Source organism: Etheostoma spectabile, chromosome 8 (assembly GCF_008692095.1).
Source record: "Etheostoma spectabile isolate EspeVRDwgs_2016 chromosome 8, UIUC_Espe_1.0, whole genome shotgun sequence".
NCBI lineage: Eukaryota > Metazoa > Chordata > Actinopteri > Perciformes > Percidae > Etheostoma > Etheostoma spectabile.
Genome location: NC_045740.1, coordinates 26,436,014 through 26,455,678, shown reverse-complemented (window position 1 = coordinate 26,455,678; position 19,665 = coordinate 26,436,014). Strand labels below are relative to the sequence as shown.

At 42.9% G+C, this 19,665-nt stretch overlaps 1 protein-coding gene across 21 annotated transcripts in view; it reads right to left on the bottom strand.

Annotated features, from left to right (window-relative positions):
- Positions 1–19,665, bottom strand: part of ppfibp2b (PPFIA binding protein 2b) — a 142,418-nt gene that overhangs the window by 49,622 nt on the left and 73,131 nt on the right. Inside the window, exon 4 of one of the 21 annotated variants that reach the window (XM_032523309.1) lies at positions 8,582–8,728. The exons of the other annotated variants lie outside the window; for them this stretch is intronic. Coding sequence (XP_032379200.1) covers positions 8,582–8,647 — 66 coding nt within the window. The 5' untranslated portion in view covers positions 8,648–8,728. The remainder of the gene's footprint in view (positions 1–8,581; positions 8,729–19,665) is intronic. 21 annotated transcript variants of the gene reach the window in all.

Sequence of the window (19,665 nt, the reverse complement as noted above, 5' to 3'; positions counted from 1 at the left end):
TTGCCACACCGACTAACTGTATGGGCAGACCCATAGTGTACACAAGAGTTTTCTGTTCGTGTAATTCTGGGAACACATTTATCACCTATTCCCGGCCTGCGCTGATGTGGATTCAGTGCAGTTAAATAAGGAGAAGAGAAGAAGAGTCACAGAAATGAGTGTGGGCAGACAGGTGGGAAAGATGAGTTCATCCCCAAGTCGCCCCCTCCTTTATGTATCGAGTCTGGTCTCCCTCTGTGCATCCGTTGTGCCATCAGAGCCAACGGAAGCAGGTCTGAGCTGGCTTAACCCCAACTGAGGTGCCGTTCCTCTGGCATGGTGGCTCTGCGTGCCTATCGGTTGGTCTTCAGCCTGCTGTTGGTGCCTCTACCTTTCACTCCTCAAGACGCTCCGTTTTTCCAGAGATACGTAAGTTGTCTGCCCCTTTTCCCTCCTGAAACCGCCCATCTGCCTACTGAAGCTTTCACTGATTCCCCGATGACTTTACCATTCACCACTGGGAGGTGATGGAGCAGCATGGACGCGAAAGCGCAGTCCCCGGCAATGAAATGAGTAGTGACGGTTGTCACGCCCACTCATGGCGAGAACCAATACCCTGATTGATTTCTTGTACGGTCGCACGTTCTTGACGGCAGGAGAACGTAGAGAGGATTGCACGATACACTATTATTTCGTTAACATCTTGTCCCTGGAGTTCTGGGTATCATCTGTCCTGCTTCCCCCTCACTATCTCAAGGTCTATGTACGTTTCGGAACCTGCCAAAACTCTCACATATGACGCTAACAAATCTTCTATCAGTTCTTTTCAGACATCCCTTTTCACACCCTTACAAACCTTATTTTGCACACCTTTCGTGAAACATTTTGCGTCATTTCCGTGCGTAGTAAGATAGGCCCCACACCTCTAATAACCGTACCTTTTTAACTCCCTAAGCATTACATTAACTAACTGGTAAGGCTAACCGGAGACCATACTACCAACAGTCACCGTCTCAATGCGTCCACACACCTACAAACATACAACACCACTGAACTCAGAACCCACCTGTCACACTAGCATTCACCTTATTAACTATACGGCCAATATACTTATTATACAGAAGGCCTATCGATGTATCACCAATCCGTGCACTATATTTGGCGCCAACCAACGTAAACCAATAGCCAACGGGATTGAGTAAGAACTGCATGTTTTTGTCCAAATTCGTCCATTATTGGATTGATTTGTTTATCTGTGTTTACTTGTAATCTCCCCCAATATATTCATCTATCCTTGCCCTTGGCGCCCCCTATCGCTTTATCTCCCACTATGTTGCCTTAACGCGATTCACCTGTTTCGGTTCTATTTAATTACCGTAGGTTTTAGTTTAATAATTTTTATCTTGCATAGCACCCATTCCCTGAAGGAAGCACTCACATCAACCCCCATACCCCCATCATCGCACTTGAACCTACAACCTAACACGGTCACACTCAGTGGTTGGGCCCTCAAGGTCTCACTAACGTGACAACTGATTTACTTTAACTACATGCTTTAAAAATTAAGACCAAGGCTCCACATCTTCATCTTGCAATTCCTTCCCTACAATAATCCCGTCCTTATGTTCGCCCGCGACCTGTTTGTCCGAGGGTAGGAAAAAAATTCCAATTCCCCCATACTATTGTTGTATCGGTTTGGGGAGCACACTTCATCTGGATTAATCTTTTTATTATCTCCCAGCACGAGACGCGCAGACACCACCCGCGAAACGGATCTAAGAGTACGATGTCCATTATAGATGTATTTCCACCACTCCTGAAATGACCTGTGATCACAAGACTATTGCAGCGTATGGACGTCCACGCCCAATTTTGATACACCAGCACATAGTGCTTTTTTTTGACGCGCCACATGCGTATTTACTTGTAGAAATTGTGTTTTCAGACAGCCTAGCTCTACACCTAACAACAAATATCTACAGGGTCACTCAAACCTTGTTTTCTTGTGTGTTTACAGCTGTTTTCTTAATCTTAATTCTGCAGCTCATTCGCTTTCCCTCACCATTTCATAATAGTCCGATGCTTTGTGTCGTTGAGTCGTTGGATTACTTGCATGCGGTTTCTTCACGATTGAACGCCTGTTGAGCGCCAATTCTCCCAGTGATCTGCATTAAGCTTGTCCACTCATTGCCCACTCAGCCAGCCACGCACCGGAGATCGTTGCAGCTGCCCCTTAAAACATCTACCCCCACGTTCACACCTAAAACCACACACTACCCTTTGGCTAACAAAAACATGTAGACCCGCTGTCCACGTTGCCATTGTAATCTATTTACCGTTATGTACATTCGGACTAAGTTGTTTGACTCCTTGTGTGCAGGTTATCCCTGCATGTGATTATCGCCACCTACCGAACACACGTATCTCATTACTACACACTAATGCCTTAATGATTCAAAACACCGCGCTGTTGGACAACCAAACGCAGGTCACGACTGGTCTGTGGAGCACTGTTTAGTGGTGGACGCCTCTCCTCATGCCTTGCAGACCCCGATCTGTCCAGTGATTTCCAGTACTACACCACTTCGAGATACTAAGCCTCTATAGTTTTTTTCACAGAACATTGCAGATAAGTTGCCCCACCGGCCTGTGTGTTCGACTGCACCTCATGAGCAAACAAGTAATAGTCGTACTTCCGCATACGTGCTCCCCTCCAATTGTTCACTTTTGATACAAGTGAATTGCTGGAGGCACTGTCGACATCCTATCCCGCCGGATTCTCTAGTTGTCGGTATCCACCCCTTTCCCGGTCACCAAAGGTCCCGTCCTCGCACCGAGGTTGTTATTAGCCTGAATGTACCAATCCAGCTCTACAGTTTATACCACATTAATCTCAATGAGCCGGAGAACAGAAAATGTCTTCGATCTCGGTCGTGATGCTTCCAGCATCCTTTCAATCCACTGTCTCCCTTTGTCTAATTTCTTTAGCCTATTTGATGCTAGTCATTGTTTATTAATTTTTGGCCCTCTTATATTCGTTTACACCGGGGTTTTTTCCCGACGGGCCAACACGTATAGCAATTGTGTTCCCCTTGTGATGTCACATAACTGTGTCTCTATCTAAGTCCACAAGATGATCGTATGGTTGTTGGTCTGTCAATTCAAGTGACGACACTCAGTAGCGGCCTTGCCGTTCCAATACGCGGGTTTACTGGCTAGATACCTTCCAGTTTGGTTAGGGCCATTACTCACCGCACCTTCCACCTTTGTCTTCCGCCTGCCCAATACATTTTTGTTGTTTGCGTTTTCCAGGATACTTAATTTAAATAATTGAAACCTGTCGTCCTCGTCACCACTTCAGTTATCGTGATCAAGATTTGTTCATACTACGCCTAGAACACTCATACGCCCAGGACTCAACAAAACAATTACGACCCTCGGGGCGGTCGGTTGATAATGATTCCAAGGGGATCGTGTGTCCGCCCCACTCACTGCCTTTCCACCATGGGCGTCTGCACCTGTCACGACCTAATTACAAGAGCCACATGCCCACCATGCGGTCGTTTTAATAAGACCACGCTTTCTCTGGTCCTTTGCGTCCTTTCCCGGAGGGACACTATGTGTGTTATGAATTAATAAGTCTCCGCTGAATCACACGGACACAGCCAAACTCTTACATAGATTCTTTCTCCGCTTCCCAGGAACGACCTTAGGGGCGTGGTGTCGGACATGCGTCCCTCGTGCTATGTGTCAGTCTTGTCCCAGTCGCGGACGGAAGGCACAAACGTGTTAAATGCTGGAGATGTCCTGTACACCGTCATGTCCATTTCTTTTTGAACAGTTGTTTTATAAGCATTTTCCTTCACTATTCGAAGGGTGATGCCATTGGGAGGTCATGTCATTAAGGCTAGGCTGGTCCTTGTTTCTTCTTGGTTTACAACGCAATGTGTATTTGGACTGTCTTGCAGCATGCGGTATGACATGCTGTTACGCACAGTGAACCAAAGGTACATTTATAGTGCAATACCGGCTGCGAGAGGACATCTATGTCAGCCAATTTGAGGTACCAACACCCATTTCTTAGATCCATTCTGTTCAGTTCTACTGCTTTTCTTGTTTGTGCCTTCACACTGCTTGAAATTGCCTTGTTTCTCGATAATGTTCAGACCAGGGAAGTTCCTTCATTCCTTCTGGTTCAAGCGCTTTCTGTGTTTCCCTGCTCCAATGGTCTTCTCTCAATGTCGCCATCAAATCCAAGCTACCATATTGCCAATGATTCGCACAAGCCACTGACAGGAGAGGGGGTGGTGTTATTTTTTTCAGTTTCGATTCTAACTCTTAATTAATTCCTGGGGTGCCTGGAATCTTTGTGGTAGCCAAAACCTCATTTTCCTTGTACATTTTCATTTGTGAAAACCACAGTGTAAACCACTCCATTCCCACTTAGTCGACAACCCGATGGTGTTATCTTGTTCGCCACCAGATATTTCGCACTGATTCATGATTATATCTTTCTTTAAGGATCCAGTATAAGTCTTACCGATTATCTTTTTGCCACACCGCAAGATCGGTACGTTAGCTTACGAGTTAGATGCCTCACTTTCAACCACCTATACAACGTGTTGCATTTGACCCAAAACTTGATCCACACCCATAACGTCCGGACAGGATTTGCTGTTATCCTGTTTCGTTGTCATTCGTCTGCATTTTTTTTTACCATAGACCAGAACCCTATGTTCCCCACTCCACATTTCTTTTGTTGCTTCTCCCTCTCTTTGCCGCCCATACATCCCCCACGCCTTCCTTCCCCCCCCCATTGCTAGTCATGTCACGGGTGTATGTTCTCTTGACTACCACTATCATTTCCTCCCCGTGCTTACTGTCATGTCATCAGTTCCGTCTCATTTTAGTCTCTTCCTATGTCCACCATTTTTGTTGCTTATCTCCCTCCACGATGCCTTGTATCATCGTTGTCCCACCTCAAGGATGCTCATCATTCCATCGTGTGTCAAAACATGGGTCTCTGCCATGTTCAAAAATGCTTCATCGTGTTTATTCAATCAAATGTCGCCAGGGGTGCTGGATGCCTTGCGATAGCTTCACACACACACACACACCACACACACACACACACACACACAACCACACAGAACAACACACACACACACACACACACACACACACACACACACACACAACCACAAAGTTTTGTGGTGCAGCTCGTGCACAATGAACAAAGTCCAATCAAAAAACTAGTAAAGACAAGCAAAACTGCTCAACAAAGTGGTGTGCACGTGGTGTGTTGGGTTTTATGGGTTAGCTGTTCTTCCACGTCCTGTGTGTTGTTCTCTCCCCTTTTCCCCTTTGTTTCGGTCTGTGTTTTTTTTTCTCCACCGGAAGTGGCAAGTGGCATGGCTATGAGAACTAGTCTTAGGGGCGTGGCCGTTCACTGCACACAGTTACCTGCACAGATGCAGCGCATTCATGATTCACCTCAGCAGTACATATACCCGGGTTGATCACCTAATCGCGCCAGATCGTCAGAACTAATGTGGTTACTTTGCTCAGTGTTCTTTGCTAAATCTTAGTAATATTCTGTGTTCTTGTGCTCGTATTAACATTTGTTCCTGTGTCTAGATTCTGCTCTAGACCTGCTGTACCTGCTGTGCTACCAGCTCAACGCACTCTGTCCTTGATTGCCACAATTGGATTCTCTGTGAGTCAAAGTGACTCTCCTCTGCCTGCCCGCCTCGGGCCTCAGTCCAGCCTTGGACTCTTAATGTCTGCCCGCCTCGAGCTTTGGTCCTGTCCGGGGAGCTATTCTGCCTGACTCTACATTCATGTTCATCTAAGTACTGACTGTTCATAAATTCACATTTTAACTGAACTCTGAGTTCTCAGTTCTCCGCCATTCTACTCCTTCCTGTCCCTCAATCTGTTACCCTGGAGAAGGCGTTGTCCGTTTCCCGGGGACTTCAGTACCTCGCGGAAACCTTCACCAGAGGATTAAACAAGTGCTATGGATTCCTGCTCCAAGGGTCGGTTTTCAACAAAAGCCTCTGTCTTTTGCCATGGAATCCTCTAGGTCCATTACGCACTGGGTTACTGAGGGGAAGAGCGCTTGTTTGGGCGGAGGCTGTATGCAACTAAAAGCAAGTTTCCTCAATTAAAAACTGTTTTTGATCATCCAGAATAGCTGGGAATGCCTCAAGAGGACTACTGAACCTGAGGCAGGGTACAGACAGCATGGCGTAGTATTCTATTGGGTTCTGGCGGCAGATTCTAAATGGAACAAGTAGCTGTATAAGGAGCTTTTTTATGGTTTGAATGATTCTGTCAGGATGACTAGCTACCGGTGATGACACACAACCTGTATTGTCTTGTTTCCCTTGCAATTAAAACTGACAATAGGTGCAGGAGAGAAAGAAGGAAAAAGGCAGTCACTCAATCCAAACTACTGTACCTCTTCTCTGCTGGAACGGCTTCACGCCACTCAGTCTCCTCTGCGGGAGCAGGAGTAGCCTATACACTGGGCCATGCTATGCTGTCCACCGAGAGCAACTTCAACGCATTCAGGTGGGTGAGTGCCTGCACTATGGAGGCTCACGCTTCCTCGGAAAATGTCGTGTTTGCCATAAGGCCTCATTAGTAAGTGTGGGTCCACTAGCGGCTTCGATTCAGAACCCAAGGCTCCCGTCTATTAATCCCAGCTACATTACTGTCCAAACTCTGTCTCTCCCGTTATCCACAATTATAAAAACTCTTCCCAACTAGAAAGGGAGGCTATGGAAACATACATTGGTGATTCTCGGCTCCCTTGTTGTCTCTGAAAGAATAAGAATAAATAACCCCTCGTCACTTGATTCTGCCTTTGAACGCCTTCAGGGTGGCACGTTTTTTTCAAACCTTGACTCCCAACCCCCACTTACCATCTCGTCGGATGTGGCAGGGTGACGAGTGGAAGACGGCATCAACACTCGCTGGGTCATTTTGAATACTTGTTACGCCGTTCGATTCACCAATTCCCCAGCTGTTTTTCAAGCAATGGTTAACAATGTGTTAAGAGACTTTTTGAACCATTTGTCTTCATTTATCTTGCTACATTTTGATTTTTTCCAAGTCCCCCGCTGAACACGTTCCCATGTCCAAGGCCATAAGGAGACAAATCGTATGTGAAGGTTCCCTTCCTCGGGTTCATATCGAGCGATGGCTGGTGTCGGCTGACCCAAAAGATTAAGGCTGGACGGAGTGCACACACCCTATTAACGAAATCAGTTTCAGGGTTTCATAAAAGATTTAGTCCCCCAAAGTTCCATTTCAGTGGTCACCTGATGCAGACCATGCCATGAGTACAGTTTTGATCCCCCAGTTTCAGACTCTGACTCTGGGGTCGAGCCGTTCTTTCTCAATGTCCCCCACAGATCAGAAGCTCCCCTTGTGCATCTTCTTAAGGAAACTATCCCCGCAGAGAGAAAACTATACGTGGAAATTGGAGCTACTGGTAGTGAACTGCGCATGGAGAATGGCAACATGGTGGATGGGCAGGGCAGCCTTTTGTGGTTGGACGAGAACTTGGCTTACATCCAATCTACCAAATTACTCAACTTACGACAAGCCGATAGGCCCGTTCGTCAGCAGGTTTTATTTTATTTTGACGTATCAACATATGAACCTGATGCTATGTTAATTTTACTTTTTGTGACAGTTTCATTTTCTTGAAGCCTTAGAAAAACTTGACAAAATATTTCTTGGCAACATTAAATATTCATGATTAAATAAGCGACAATGTTAAAATGTATTAAGGGTTACACACTCATAAACTCAGCTAATCTGGTTAAGACGGATGTGTGGGTGTGGTTTGATCAGATTTGACTGACAGTGGAAACTAAACATAACAACCCCACAACTTTCATCAGACTCAATTTAAACGTTGCTGAATTGTGATTGGTGCAAGAAAGTGAGTGACATCACTGTGTGAACTGACAGCTGTGTGAAGTCAACAATGCCAAGTAATGTCACTTGAATCAGCATTGTTGAAGAGGAAAACTACAATTTAGAAAATGAGAAGAATCTGTGGGGTGGAGTTATCGAATTGAGTTTTCAGCACTCTGACACTCGCTCCTCACCTCTCACTCTCCTTTTATGATTACAACTATAACAGATAATAAGCCATAATTAGCTTTCTATAAGTTTTTGATTGTTTTACTATTATTTAGAATGTATGTTGTTGTGTTCTTCATTTTTGTCGACTAGAAATGCAATCCATTACTATTTGCATTATATGAGCAAAATAATTTAAAGCGTAACCTGGACCCTATCTCAATATATATTTGTAAGTGACTGATGGGAAAAATAATTTTATGTAGAAGAATCCAGAAAGAAGAAACCTTTTAAAATGATTTTGGTTAACCTGCATTTTGTTCAACATACATATGTTAAACCTTTAATTCAGGCAAATACAGCAGGGACCTCTGCCTAGCAACTTAACAACAAGCAGCATTTAGTTATTAATCCTGGATCAAAGACATAGCAGCTCTGCTAGTGTTGAATAATTTGAGCACCATTTGCTCTGTAAAACACACAGGTTTGTTGACTTCCATACCTCGGCTTTGTTCTGCTCTGTGTTCACAGGACTTTGTGGGTGCGTGTTGGTTTGTGGCTCCTCCATGCGACCAGCTTCAGTTTAAGGTAGGACACTTCGTCCATCAGATCCAGCTTTGGTCTCTAGAGAGGTCTTGCTCATCAGCTCTGGGAAAAACACACAGACATTGTAAGTTAGTGCATTAAAGCAACAGTTAAACAGCCTTTACAAAACCAACCTAATAAATGTCAAAACACAACACACACACACCAACAACACACAGACACACAGACACACACAGACACACACAGCACACACACACAACACACTCACAGATATCGGAGATCAATGCAGTGAGAAGCCAGCATCCTTCTCCATCTGTAAAATGTCTTCCCACATTAACTAGCAGCTAGGCCGGGGCCCAGACCCCACAAAGCTAAATATAAGCCGCACACAACACAGGCGGGCTAAGGGCTCTATTAATATATCTCTGTGCTTCATTGGAATGGGAGAGAGAAAAACAAAGTGTGTCTAAAAGAGAGAGGGAGAGAGAAAGGCCGCTGAACATGAAGAAGTGTGTTTTTTTCTCTGACGCACACAAAAAAACATCTTTTTGCCAACTCTCAGTTTGTCTGTTGCTTTCGTTTCCTTAACAAACTACTTCTAGAACTTCCTCTTCTCTAAACTTAAACTTAGGTGCCCTCGGAGCCTCTGACATCCATCTTTTTACACTACTCTTGTTGAAAAAAACATTTCAGAGAAAGGTGAAACAAAATGATCCTGCAAAAGTTTACCATAAGTCTGATCCTTGTTGCAATATTTCATACCACAAAATGTATGGGTTTGAATGTGAATATTATGTTACATTACTGTATTATAATATTTTAAGTCCTAATATGTTATATTTTTCTTTTTCCTCTTTACAGGATATGTGGATGCCACATTAAACACATAAGAGACAACTCTATTGACCACAGAGGGATACCATGCCGTCCAAATAGAAAGATCGCATGGTAAACAAATTGTGTCAACCCACAGCACAGACAGACAGCTTAAACCCCCTAATTACTCCAGCTCAGCAGCGCCACACAGACCAACAACACACAGAAAGTATGTTTGGCAGCTGACTGTCAGTTTGCAATCTAACACCAGTGTCACTTACAGCAGGATAAGCCGCAGTCTTTAGAAGGAATTTATCAGAACTCTGTGGTCATGGCACCACAGCCAAGCGCCTGACATTTGCTTCCTTTAATTATGTATGCAACACATGGCACATTATCATCTCCACAGCATTGTAGATCTCTATGGCACTCATCTCCCAAACTGAACTGTGTTAAATATAACACAGCAGAATTTAGATCTGACACAGATTCCTAATAAATGAATGAGAAAAAACCCCAATTTGATCCCCAATTTGATCCCCAGTCTTAGAAAATGACTGAAAGAAGGCAAAATGTGATCTCTATGTATGCTGACGCCAATGCCACACTTACACCTGGTATGCGTGCTGGGATTGGATTAGCCAGGCAAATTTGAGGTGGTCTGGATCGCATTGAGATAGGAGCAGGTGTGAATGCAATCTGTACAGGGTGACCACATTCATAACTCTGCCCTGGCAACTTGAATTGTCACCTAACTTTGCCTGCTAGCTTAAGCAAGGAACTGTAGGAGGAACTGAGGCGGGCATGCAGTTTACAGTGGGTAGGATGGAGAGTAAATGGAAATAAGCTGTATTTATATAGCGCATTTCTAGTTTAACAAATACTTAAAGCGCTTTTACATCATACAGGATACTTCACCATTCAACACATTATCACTGTGGCCGAGGCTGCCATACAAGGTGCCACACTGCTCATCAGAAAACACACCACAACATTCACACTCCGATGCGCAGTACCGGGGCAACTCAGGGTTCAGTGTCTTGCCCAAGGACCCTTCGAGGGGACGCAGGGCCAGGATTGAACCACCAACTTCCGATTGGAGGCAACCGCTCTAACACTGAGCCACAGCCGGTGGTGATTAGGGATGAGCAATATATAATATGATATCGAGATTGATATATGAGACTACATGTTGTCTTACATTTGGATATCGTAATATGACACAAGAGGAAGTGATATACTTTCTGAATTTACCAGACTCTTCCAGCTGTTCTGTTATTTGCCTTTACCCATTAGTCATTATATCACATTATTGCTGATTATTTATCTGAAATCTATTGTGTACATTTTTGTGAAAGCAAAAGTCAACCCTACAATATCACGCAATATCGCCATTGATGTATTTGGGTCAAGAATATTGTAATAATTGAATTTCTCCATATCAACCAGAAGTGAAGCTACAGGCCGCTTTCACTGTGGTGGTGTCTCTGCCGAGACCCTACCCCTGCTTGTATTTTCTCTTTTCTTCTTATTTTGCTGTATGTGGGAAGTTTTTGGCCATCAGCAAAAGAGCCTTTGGGCCCCACATGGGTGTGTAACCCCAGCTAACAGAAGCAGGATGGACGCCTGTTCTCAGTGCTAATGCCACCACTTTTGTATGGGGCAAACAAGATTTGAACATTTTTTTCTTGATTTACTGTGAAATAGTTGAAGTTTGAGGCATCTTGATGCGTGCATGTTTGTAGTAAAAAAGACTTTAAAAACAAAAACAAACAAAAAAACTTACACAAAAGTGAAGTGAATGGAAACGCATATAGTTAATAACGTAAGGTATATGTAATTATGTCCCATATACCTTACATTAGTAATTATTAGATTATTAAATAATTCTGTTAAAGATTTAGTGATTGACAAAGACTTGATAATTCTATCTATGAATACAAAAAAGATAATACCTTGACTGAGTTTGTGTGTGCAGCATGTGTGTGTGTGTGTGCATAAATCATGCATTGTGTTAATGATACTTTGTGAAACCCAAAACGTAAACCGAGTACACAGAAATGTGTTTATCTAGTTATTCTCTGTCTACATAAAGGCACAATAGGACATGTACAGTATGACTACATGTGTGGGTGGATCCCCTCTGCATGACAACACGTACTATGTGTGTGTGTGTGTGCGTGTGACTAAGGCCTTATTAGATTAGTTGGGGTTCCCACAGCATGTAGCAGCCCTGCGGCAACTGCAACAAAGGTTACGTAGCTGTCTTTCTCTTCCTCCTCTTCTCTCTAATTCTCTCAACATCCTGTCCCAGACAATGTTGTCACCTTTTCAATCCTTAAAACTTGCTTTCTAATTATATATGAGGACATTTAAGAGGAATAGATTTGGGAGATGATAATAACTCAATAAAGACAACACTATACAACCAAACCCAGAGTCCAGAAAACTGATATCTTTCCCACTTCAGTTTATAGTATCAGATCATAGAGTTATCTCCAGACACTGTTTGGGGAGAACCTTCCACACTCCACCTACATATCTTTCAACAAACAACCTCTGTATCACATTAGCTATTTGATCAGCAGTCGTCAAACAGGACAGCGTCACACACACACACACACACACACACACACCACACACACACACACCACACACACACACACCAAACACACACACCACACACACACACACACACACACACACACACACACACCACCAAGTGCAGTGGCAGTGTAGATTGGCTGTTTGAAATGTTGCATACTCTGAAAAAGTCTGTGGTTCCAAAAATTCACACATTAGCTATGAAGCAAAATGCATCAATTTTACTGTAAAAGGTAGCACGCTGCGAATTCTGGTTTCAATTACACCTGACAGAAAAGAGAGAAGAAAAATACCCTAACCCTAACTTAGAAAAACGGAGAGCTTCATTTTTATTCCTGCAGTGTTTTACAGTTTTTCTTGATTGCTTTGATAGCAGTCAACTCAAACTCCACATTTCACAAACCGTTAACAACATGGCCGAAACAGTGGCACTCATAGTCAAAATGAACCATTTTGTTTGCTATTTTGCCTTCAAACACCACAACTTGCAAAAGTGTATGAGCTCTTCCAATCAACCATAACACAGTAGACAGAAAATACAAAATACAGCACTCCGTGTGAATCAGTGCACCATTGCTTGTCATTGAAGCCTATTACTCTCCGTAGTTTCAGCCAGTGCCATTTGTTGTAAATTTGGCTTTTGCAAAGAATTTGATCCAGAATCAGAAATGCTTTCATTCAATATTGATTCCTTTGATCCTTATTTTCAAACTCTGGCGAGAAATAAATACTGTAAATATTACACAAAATACATGTAAACCAAAATAAACACTTACATAGTACTGTAGAGTTAAAAAAATAGCCACTTTTGATACTCGGTCTCTTCTGTCTTGACAATGGGGCCACATGGCCTCATCCACGTCACATTCAATATCCTCTCTTGCAATACACCAGGGAGAACTGCTTGCATGCCTATCAAAGTTTACATTTCTCTGCACCTATTTCTGTGGGCAGCAGCAGTTTTTGCATTCAGCAAGGGCAACTGCTCATAGGGAAGATGATCATAACCCTAAAGAACTTCTCTATGGGTTCCAAAAATGGGCTATATGCTGGAAGGAACTGCATCATCATCCAAGGGTGTAATGCCAACCACATATTGACAAGGCGAGAGCCCATTGTCCTAGATAATGATGAAGAGGGAATGCAAGCCTCCACAGCCCTCTGTGGGATCAGGTGGGATCAGCCTGTCATGAAGTGCATCCAGGAATGTTACCTGGCTTCGATGTTGTATGGGTCAATTGTAAGAATATGGCATAGGAAACCATATTGGTGTGGTTATGTTGTTGCCCCTCTGTCCTGGAACTGTGATAGTGGCTCGTACCAAAGATGTTCTTTCCACGTTCCCTCACTTTAGGAGATTGAAGCCGCTTCATCAACATGAATGAAGACATGATGGCAACCTCAGCTGCAAGCTCCATTATTCTCTAATTTAGAAAAAAAGTAAAATTACAATGAAAAGGACTCCAGTTGACTCTAACTGCATGGTATGAAAGGCATTACAGTATACTGTAGTAATGTTTTTACCTCCACTATTGGCATCTGACCTCCTTCACAACATCAGATTCCTATGAAATGGAACTGTATAAGCTTTGTTATGGCCATATGGTTCCTTCTATGGATGTGGTCAATGGTGGTCACGCTCACGTTGTTGATGTTCCTAAACGTGCCCTGATCTGCAATCTACTGCCCTGATTTCATGAGCCTTATGGCATTGTTTTCTTAGTCAGGAGTCCCACAAGGATCTGTGCTCGGTCCAATCCTGTTCACTTTATATGCTCCTTTAGGCAGTTTATGGAAACACTCCATAAACTTTCATTGTTATGAGTGATACTCAGTTATATCTATCAATCAAGCCGGATGAAACTATCAGTTCAAACGTGCCTTCAGGATATTAAAACCTGGATGACCTGTAATTTCTAATGTAAACTCAGATAAAACTGAAGTTATTGCTCTCGGACCCAAGCACCCCGTGACGCATTATCCAAAGATATGGTTACTCTGGATGGCATCACCCTGGCCTCCAGCACCACTGTGAAGAATCTTGGAGTCATCTTTGATCAGGACATGTCCTTTAATTCCCACTTAAAGCAAATTTCAAGAATCGCCTTTTTTCACCTACGTAATATTGCAAAAATCAGGAATATCCTGTCTAAAAATGATGCAGAAAAACTAGTCCATGCATTTGTTACTTCTAGGTTGGATTACTGCAATTCTTTGTTATCAGGCTGCTCGGAAAGGTCCATAAGGACTCTTCAGCTGATCCAGAATGCTGCGGCACGTGTTCTGACGGGAATCAGGAAAAGAGATCACGTTTCTCCTGTTTTAGCTTCTCTGCATTGGCTTCCTGTAAAATTTAGAATAGAATTGAAAATCCTTCTTCTCCCCTACAAAGCTCTTCATGGTCAGGCTCCATCTTATCTTAAAGAGCTCATAGTACCTTACAACCCTGCGAGAGCACTACGCTCCCAGAATGTAGGGTTACTGGTGGTTCCTAGAGTCTCTAAAAGTAGAACGGGAGCCAGAGCGTTCAGCTATCAGGCTCCTCTCCTGTGAAACCAGGTTCCAGTTTGGGTCCGGGACACCGTCTCCACATTTAACAGTAGGCTTAAGACTTTCCTTTTTGATAAAGCTTATAGTTAGGGCAGAGAATCGAATATTGTTAGGGAGTAGTAGTTAGTCACATAGTTTTCAGATTTATCTATCATATAATCAAGAATATAATAAAACTAAAGGGAGACTTGGCATACAGCCCGATCCGGTTGGGGAGAGTTTAGCCCGACCGGGCTGGAGGCTCTCTTACCTTGTCTCTCTTGGTTTTGCTGTAATAATAGTTTTAGACAGCTGGGGACTTATTTTGATACACTAGTTAGGGCATACAACCGAATATTGTTAGGGAGTAGTAGTTAGTCACATAGTTTTCAGATTTATCTATCATATAATCAAGAATATAATAAAACTAAAGGGAGACTTGGCATACAGCCCGATCCGGTTGGGGAGAGTTCTAGCCTGACCGGGCTGGAGCTCTCTTTACCTTGTCTCTCTTGGTTTTGCTGTAATAATGTTTTAGACAGTGGGGACTTATTTTGATACACTAGTTAGGTATAGAATCGAATTTGTTAGGGAGTAGTAGTTAGTCACATAGTTTTCAGATTATATCTATCTATAATCAAGAATATAATAAAACTAAGGGAGCTGGCATACAGTCCGATCCGGTTGGGGAGAGTTCTAGCCCGACTCTTACCTTGTCTCTTGGTTTTGTTGTAATAATAGTTTTAGACAGCTGGGGACTTATTTTGATACACTGAGCTCCTCTCTCTCTATCTTTATTTTCATTTATGTGCATCCATGTCCGAAATGCTTGTTACTAACCTAGCTCTGGGGAGTCATTCTCCCGGAGTCCTTATTTCTTTTTCCCCATGTTCCTTGGATCAGAGAGGCTCCAAAATCAGGGTAGCAGCTGTGCCTTGGTCCCGCTCCATGTTCTGTGAGCCATGTTCAACTACTACACTGCAGGCCTGCTACGTCCAGCTACGTCTGCTGTGCCTGTATGCCGCACAGGTCCTGCTATGCCATGAACTACTACACAAAACTGCTACAACTACTAATTTTTTCTATTTTGTTATTTGCCACTCTTCATTCTAACCCCAACCGGCCGTCAGATACTGCCTACAAGAGCCTGGGTCTGACCGGTTTCTGCCTAAAAGGAAGTTTTTCCTCGCACTGTCGCACTGTTGCTTGCTCTGGAGGAGACTACCAGAACTGTGGTGTCCTGTAATTCTGGAGTGTGGTCTATCTGTATAGTGTCTCTTGAGATAACTCTTGTTATGAATTGATACTATAAATAAAATTGAATTGAATTGTTTGCCACGACCATGTTCACAATGGCTACCTCCTGCTCAGCACTAAATATTCTCCCTCTACCACCAGAGAATGGTAGCCTTTGGAATCTATAAAGAATACATAACGGGAATGAGGGAACAATTAAATAAAGTATATCACTGCATATATTTTTGTATATCCTGTACAGCAACATTACCTGTTTTCCTGTCGAAAAATTCTGATCATGGATGCGACAGTGTTTCAGTAACACCTTGTACAGCCTCTCTCAGTGAAAATCCATGACTGATAACGTGATAAAAAACAGTTGGCCGAAACAAGAGCCCTTTCAACTATACCTCCACCTCACACTCAGACTCCTCTTCCTCTGACCATCTACCTCTTCCTCTCACTCTTACCTGCTTCAGACCTATTCCATCCATGTTGACAAAGAACAACACAGACACTGCACCTTTTAAGGTCTGCAGACTGATTGCTAATTGAAGATTTGTGTGAAAGAGTGTCCAACAGGTGCTTCAGTGATTTCATACTGATGTAGGTAGTTTCTAATAGTTAGAAACAGATGGTTTCTGTTTGGTTTCCATAAAGGAAATAACGGAGTTTGGACAGTTTGAATGACATCCGTGTTAACTGTTCTGCAAAACGGTGGGGTAAATGTGTCAATCCAATGAGAAAAGGTTAACACATTTGCAAGAGGTGTCTTCTGCTCTGCTGAGACAGTGATGATGAAAACCCATTGGGTCCTAGTGTCTTTAAGCAGGTCAAAGCAATCAAGAAAAACTGTAATACCTGTTTTTGTTCAGTACAGAGAGCATATAGTAATGAATTATAAAACCTAGCAGAAAAACGATGGGAATATTTTGGGATTGTAGCCTTTTTACCCTCCATCTTGAAAACGAAGAGGACAAAGAGCTATTTGAGGAGTCTAAACAGAGGGCAGATTCTGTGAGAAACAAAGCTGTAGTCTTGTGGTGTCCAGCCTGGCAGAGCTCATGAGTTTGCCTCATTACTGACGTCAAGTATAACGATTTAGCAGGAAAAACTTGCAGACATTCAGTATTTAACACTACTTTATACTGGCAAACAAGTGGGACCTGTAGTCTACAGTAGGGTTGACCTATAGCTCCCAGTAGTAAATTCAGTTCCTTAAGATCTTAAGAACAAGATAAAGAACCTATATCCTGTACAGGTTACTACCTGATGGATATTCCATACATACCTGAGAGGTTTTATTAGGACAACTGATGAAACCCTCTAGACAGCTTGAAAGACCAAAACTCAATTGACTACATACTAGGATATGATAGCCTAATCACTGCACATGTAGACATCCATCAATAGCCCCTTTCAGTCCACTCACGTGACAAAGCTATGCAAGCAGCTGTATGAGGCACAGCATTGCTTTGCATGAAATGCTAACATTATGTAATATACAATATGACAATGTAAACATGCTAATGTTTAGCAAGTAGAATGTTTTCCATGTTTAGCCTACCATCTTAGTTTAGCGTTTTAGCATAGTTGGCAATTAGCACTAAACACAAAACAGCTAATGGTAATGTCAATAGTTTTGCAGAGAGAAATGAATGTGTGTACCACATTAAAACTAATATTTATTATATATACTGTACATGTGGATATTGCTACTGCCTTTCAATAGTGCATCCAAAGTTAAGTCCCTCAATACACAAAACATGTAAAACACAGAACCATAACAGAAGAGACAGTGATACAGAAGGGAGAGAAGGACTGTGATCAAGATTGGATACCGGGCAGCAGAAATGGAACACTAGCCCATAAATACCTTTTTTTTTTTAAATCACAAAACAGCAACTTGAAAAGGAAACTAACCTATGGAGAGTAGGCCATATTAAGCTAGTTTGACATACTTGGATTCAGAAACAGTCTCTGTAATCTTATCCGACAACAGACAGCAGACAACAGTGCGATAAAACCAAGACACATCAGGAGAACAAGACAAACCAACACTCCATGTTCATCAGGCATTTGTTTCAGTCCTGGTCCTCGTCCACAGCGCCCTCCGTGACAGAATCTGAAGCGTCGGCTCTCCTTGCTGCAGGAGAAGGAGGACGGGGCACAGCCCGGTTCACACAGTCCTCAGCGTCCCCGACGGAGGTGATTACTCTATACTGGGCATCAACTTAGATCTTCAGTGTTGCCAGATAAAGCAGGAAAAAATCCAGACCCTTGACTCGTGCTGAGTCCATGGTTTGATAGAAGGCTGGCTGCCGTTTGACCGTGAAGTTGCTGTAATCCGGGATGATGCAAATTTTCTGGCCCTGAATGACGAGCGGGGATTTCCACGCAGCCTGTAGGATTGCCTGCCTGGTTGTGTAGCAAAGCACGTTGAAAATCAACGTGCAATTAGTAGAGGTAGTCTTCTTTAAGCTATCACTGTAAATTTGGTGGGCTCTCATAATCTCTATATGAACATCTGCTAGATTCGGGAACCACGTAGGCAGGGGCCGCGAGAGATACTGGATAGCATTAGCACCTTCTAGACCCTCTTTCAGCCCGACGATACAGATGTTGCATCTTCGGCTTCTGTCCTCCATGTCTGCTAGCTTCACCTCTAGCTCCTGAAAAGCGTGGCCATGGCTGTGAAGGGTACATGCGTTGCTTTCCACGGTGGTTTGTAGGTTGGTCACCTCAGATCTGATAGAGCCAAGGCTTGCAGTCAGAGTTGCAAGCTGAGCATGGATAGCAGTTAACTTAGTTTCACTGTCAATCCTAATCTGAGACTGGATCTGAACAAAATGTGGTTTGAGGTAGCTTTTCTTTTTTTCCAGCAATGCCTCTGCAATGGCGTCCGTCTCGCTGCGCTGGGTTCTGTTCTTGTTTGCCATTCTACTTTAGTTAACTCCAATAAACACAAAGTGATAAAATATCGAAGTTGGAACCATATAACACAAACTATTTGACAAAGTAGGGCCAGGAGCTACACCTTAAGCCGCCATCTCTGTCCAGCCAATCACGTGACTCCAATAAAGTAATCATTAATGTCACCTGCGAAGAACGTTCTATGGGTTCCACACAACTTTCATCATTGTTATTTTCGGGCAAACTTTCAAAAACTTTGTCTGATATCAAAAACAATTCCCTGTTTTATTGCTCATTTATTGCTTATTCTGCAGATACAAGGTGTACCCAGTGTTGCAATATATAGCTCCACCACAATTCCATCATTGACATACACCTGTGCCTTCAACTCACCTTCAAACAATACATTCCTGAATTTTCTAAATTCCTGTTACCTGTTATGACAGCACTTACATCAGATCTTTTCATCAGATTACGTTAAATAGTTAGGCAGGTGAGCAAGCTGGCTAATTTTTGAAAAAACTCTTTTCAGACAAGCTTGACTTGACCAGCAGTGCCCTGTAAAAAAGTTTATTTTGTTTTTTGGGTTTTCACAGGGAAACTCTGGCCAAATACTGTTATGCAAAGCCAATATTTGTGCTGTAAAAGAGCAGTACACAGTTCTTTATCAAAATAGTCATCTTTAAACTCAATTTGTTTTAGAAGTAAACTTTGTCCTATCCAGTAACATCTAAAGAAACAGCGTAATGTTGAGCTTTGACCTTTAAAATCTACTTATTCTAGTGTGTTGAACCCTCCACATAACTGAACAGGTGATTAGTCAGAGGAGGTCAACAGTACAGTCAAGCTGGGAAGCACTGAATGGCACACTGTGCCACTCCTTTGTTTATTCATAAAGAGAACGCACTGTTGCTTGCTCTGGAGGGAACTACTAGAACTGTT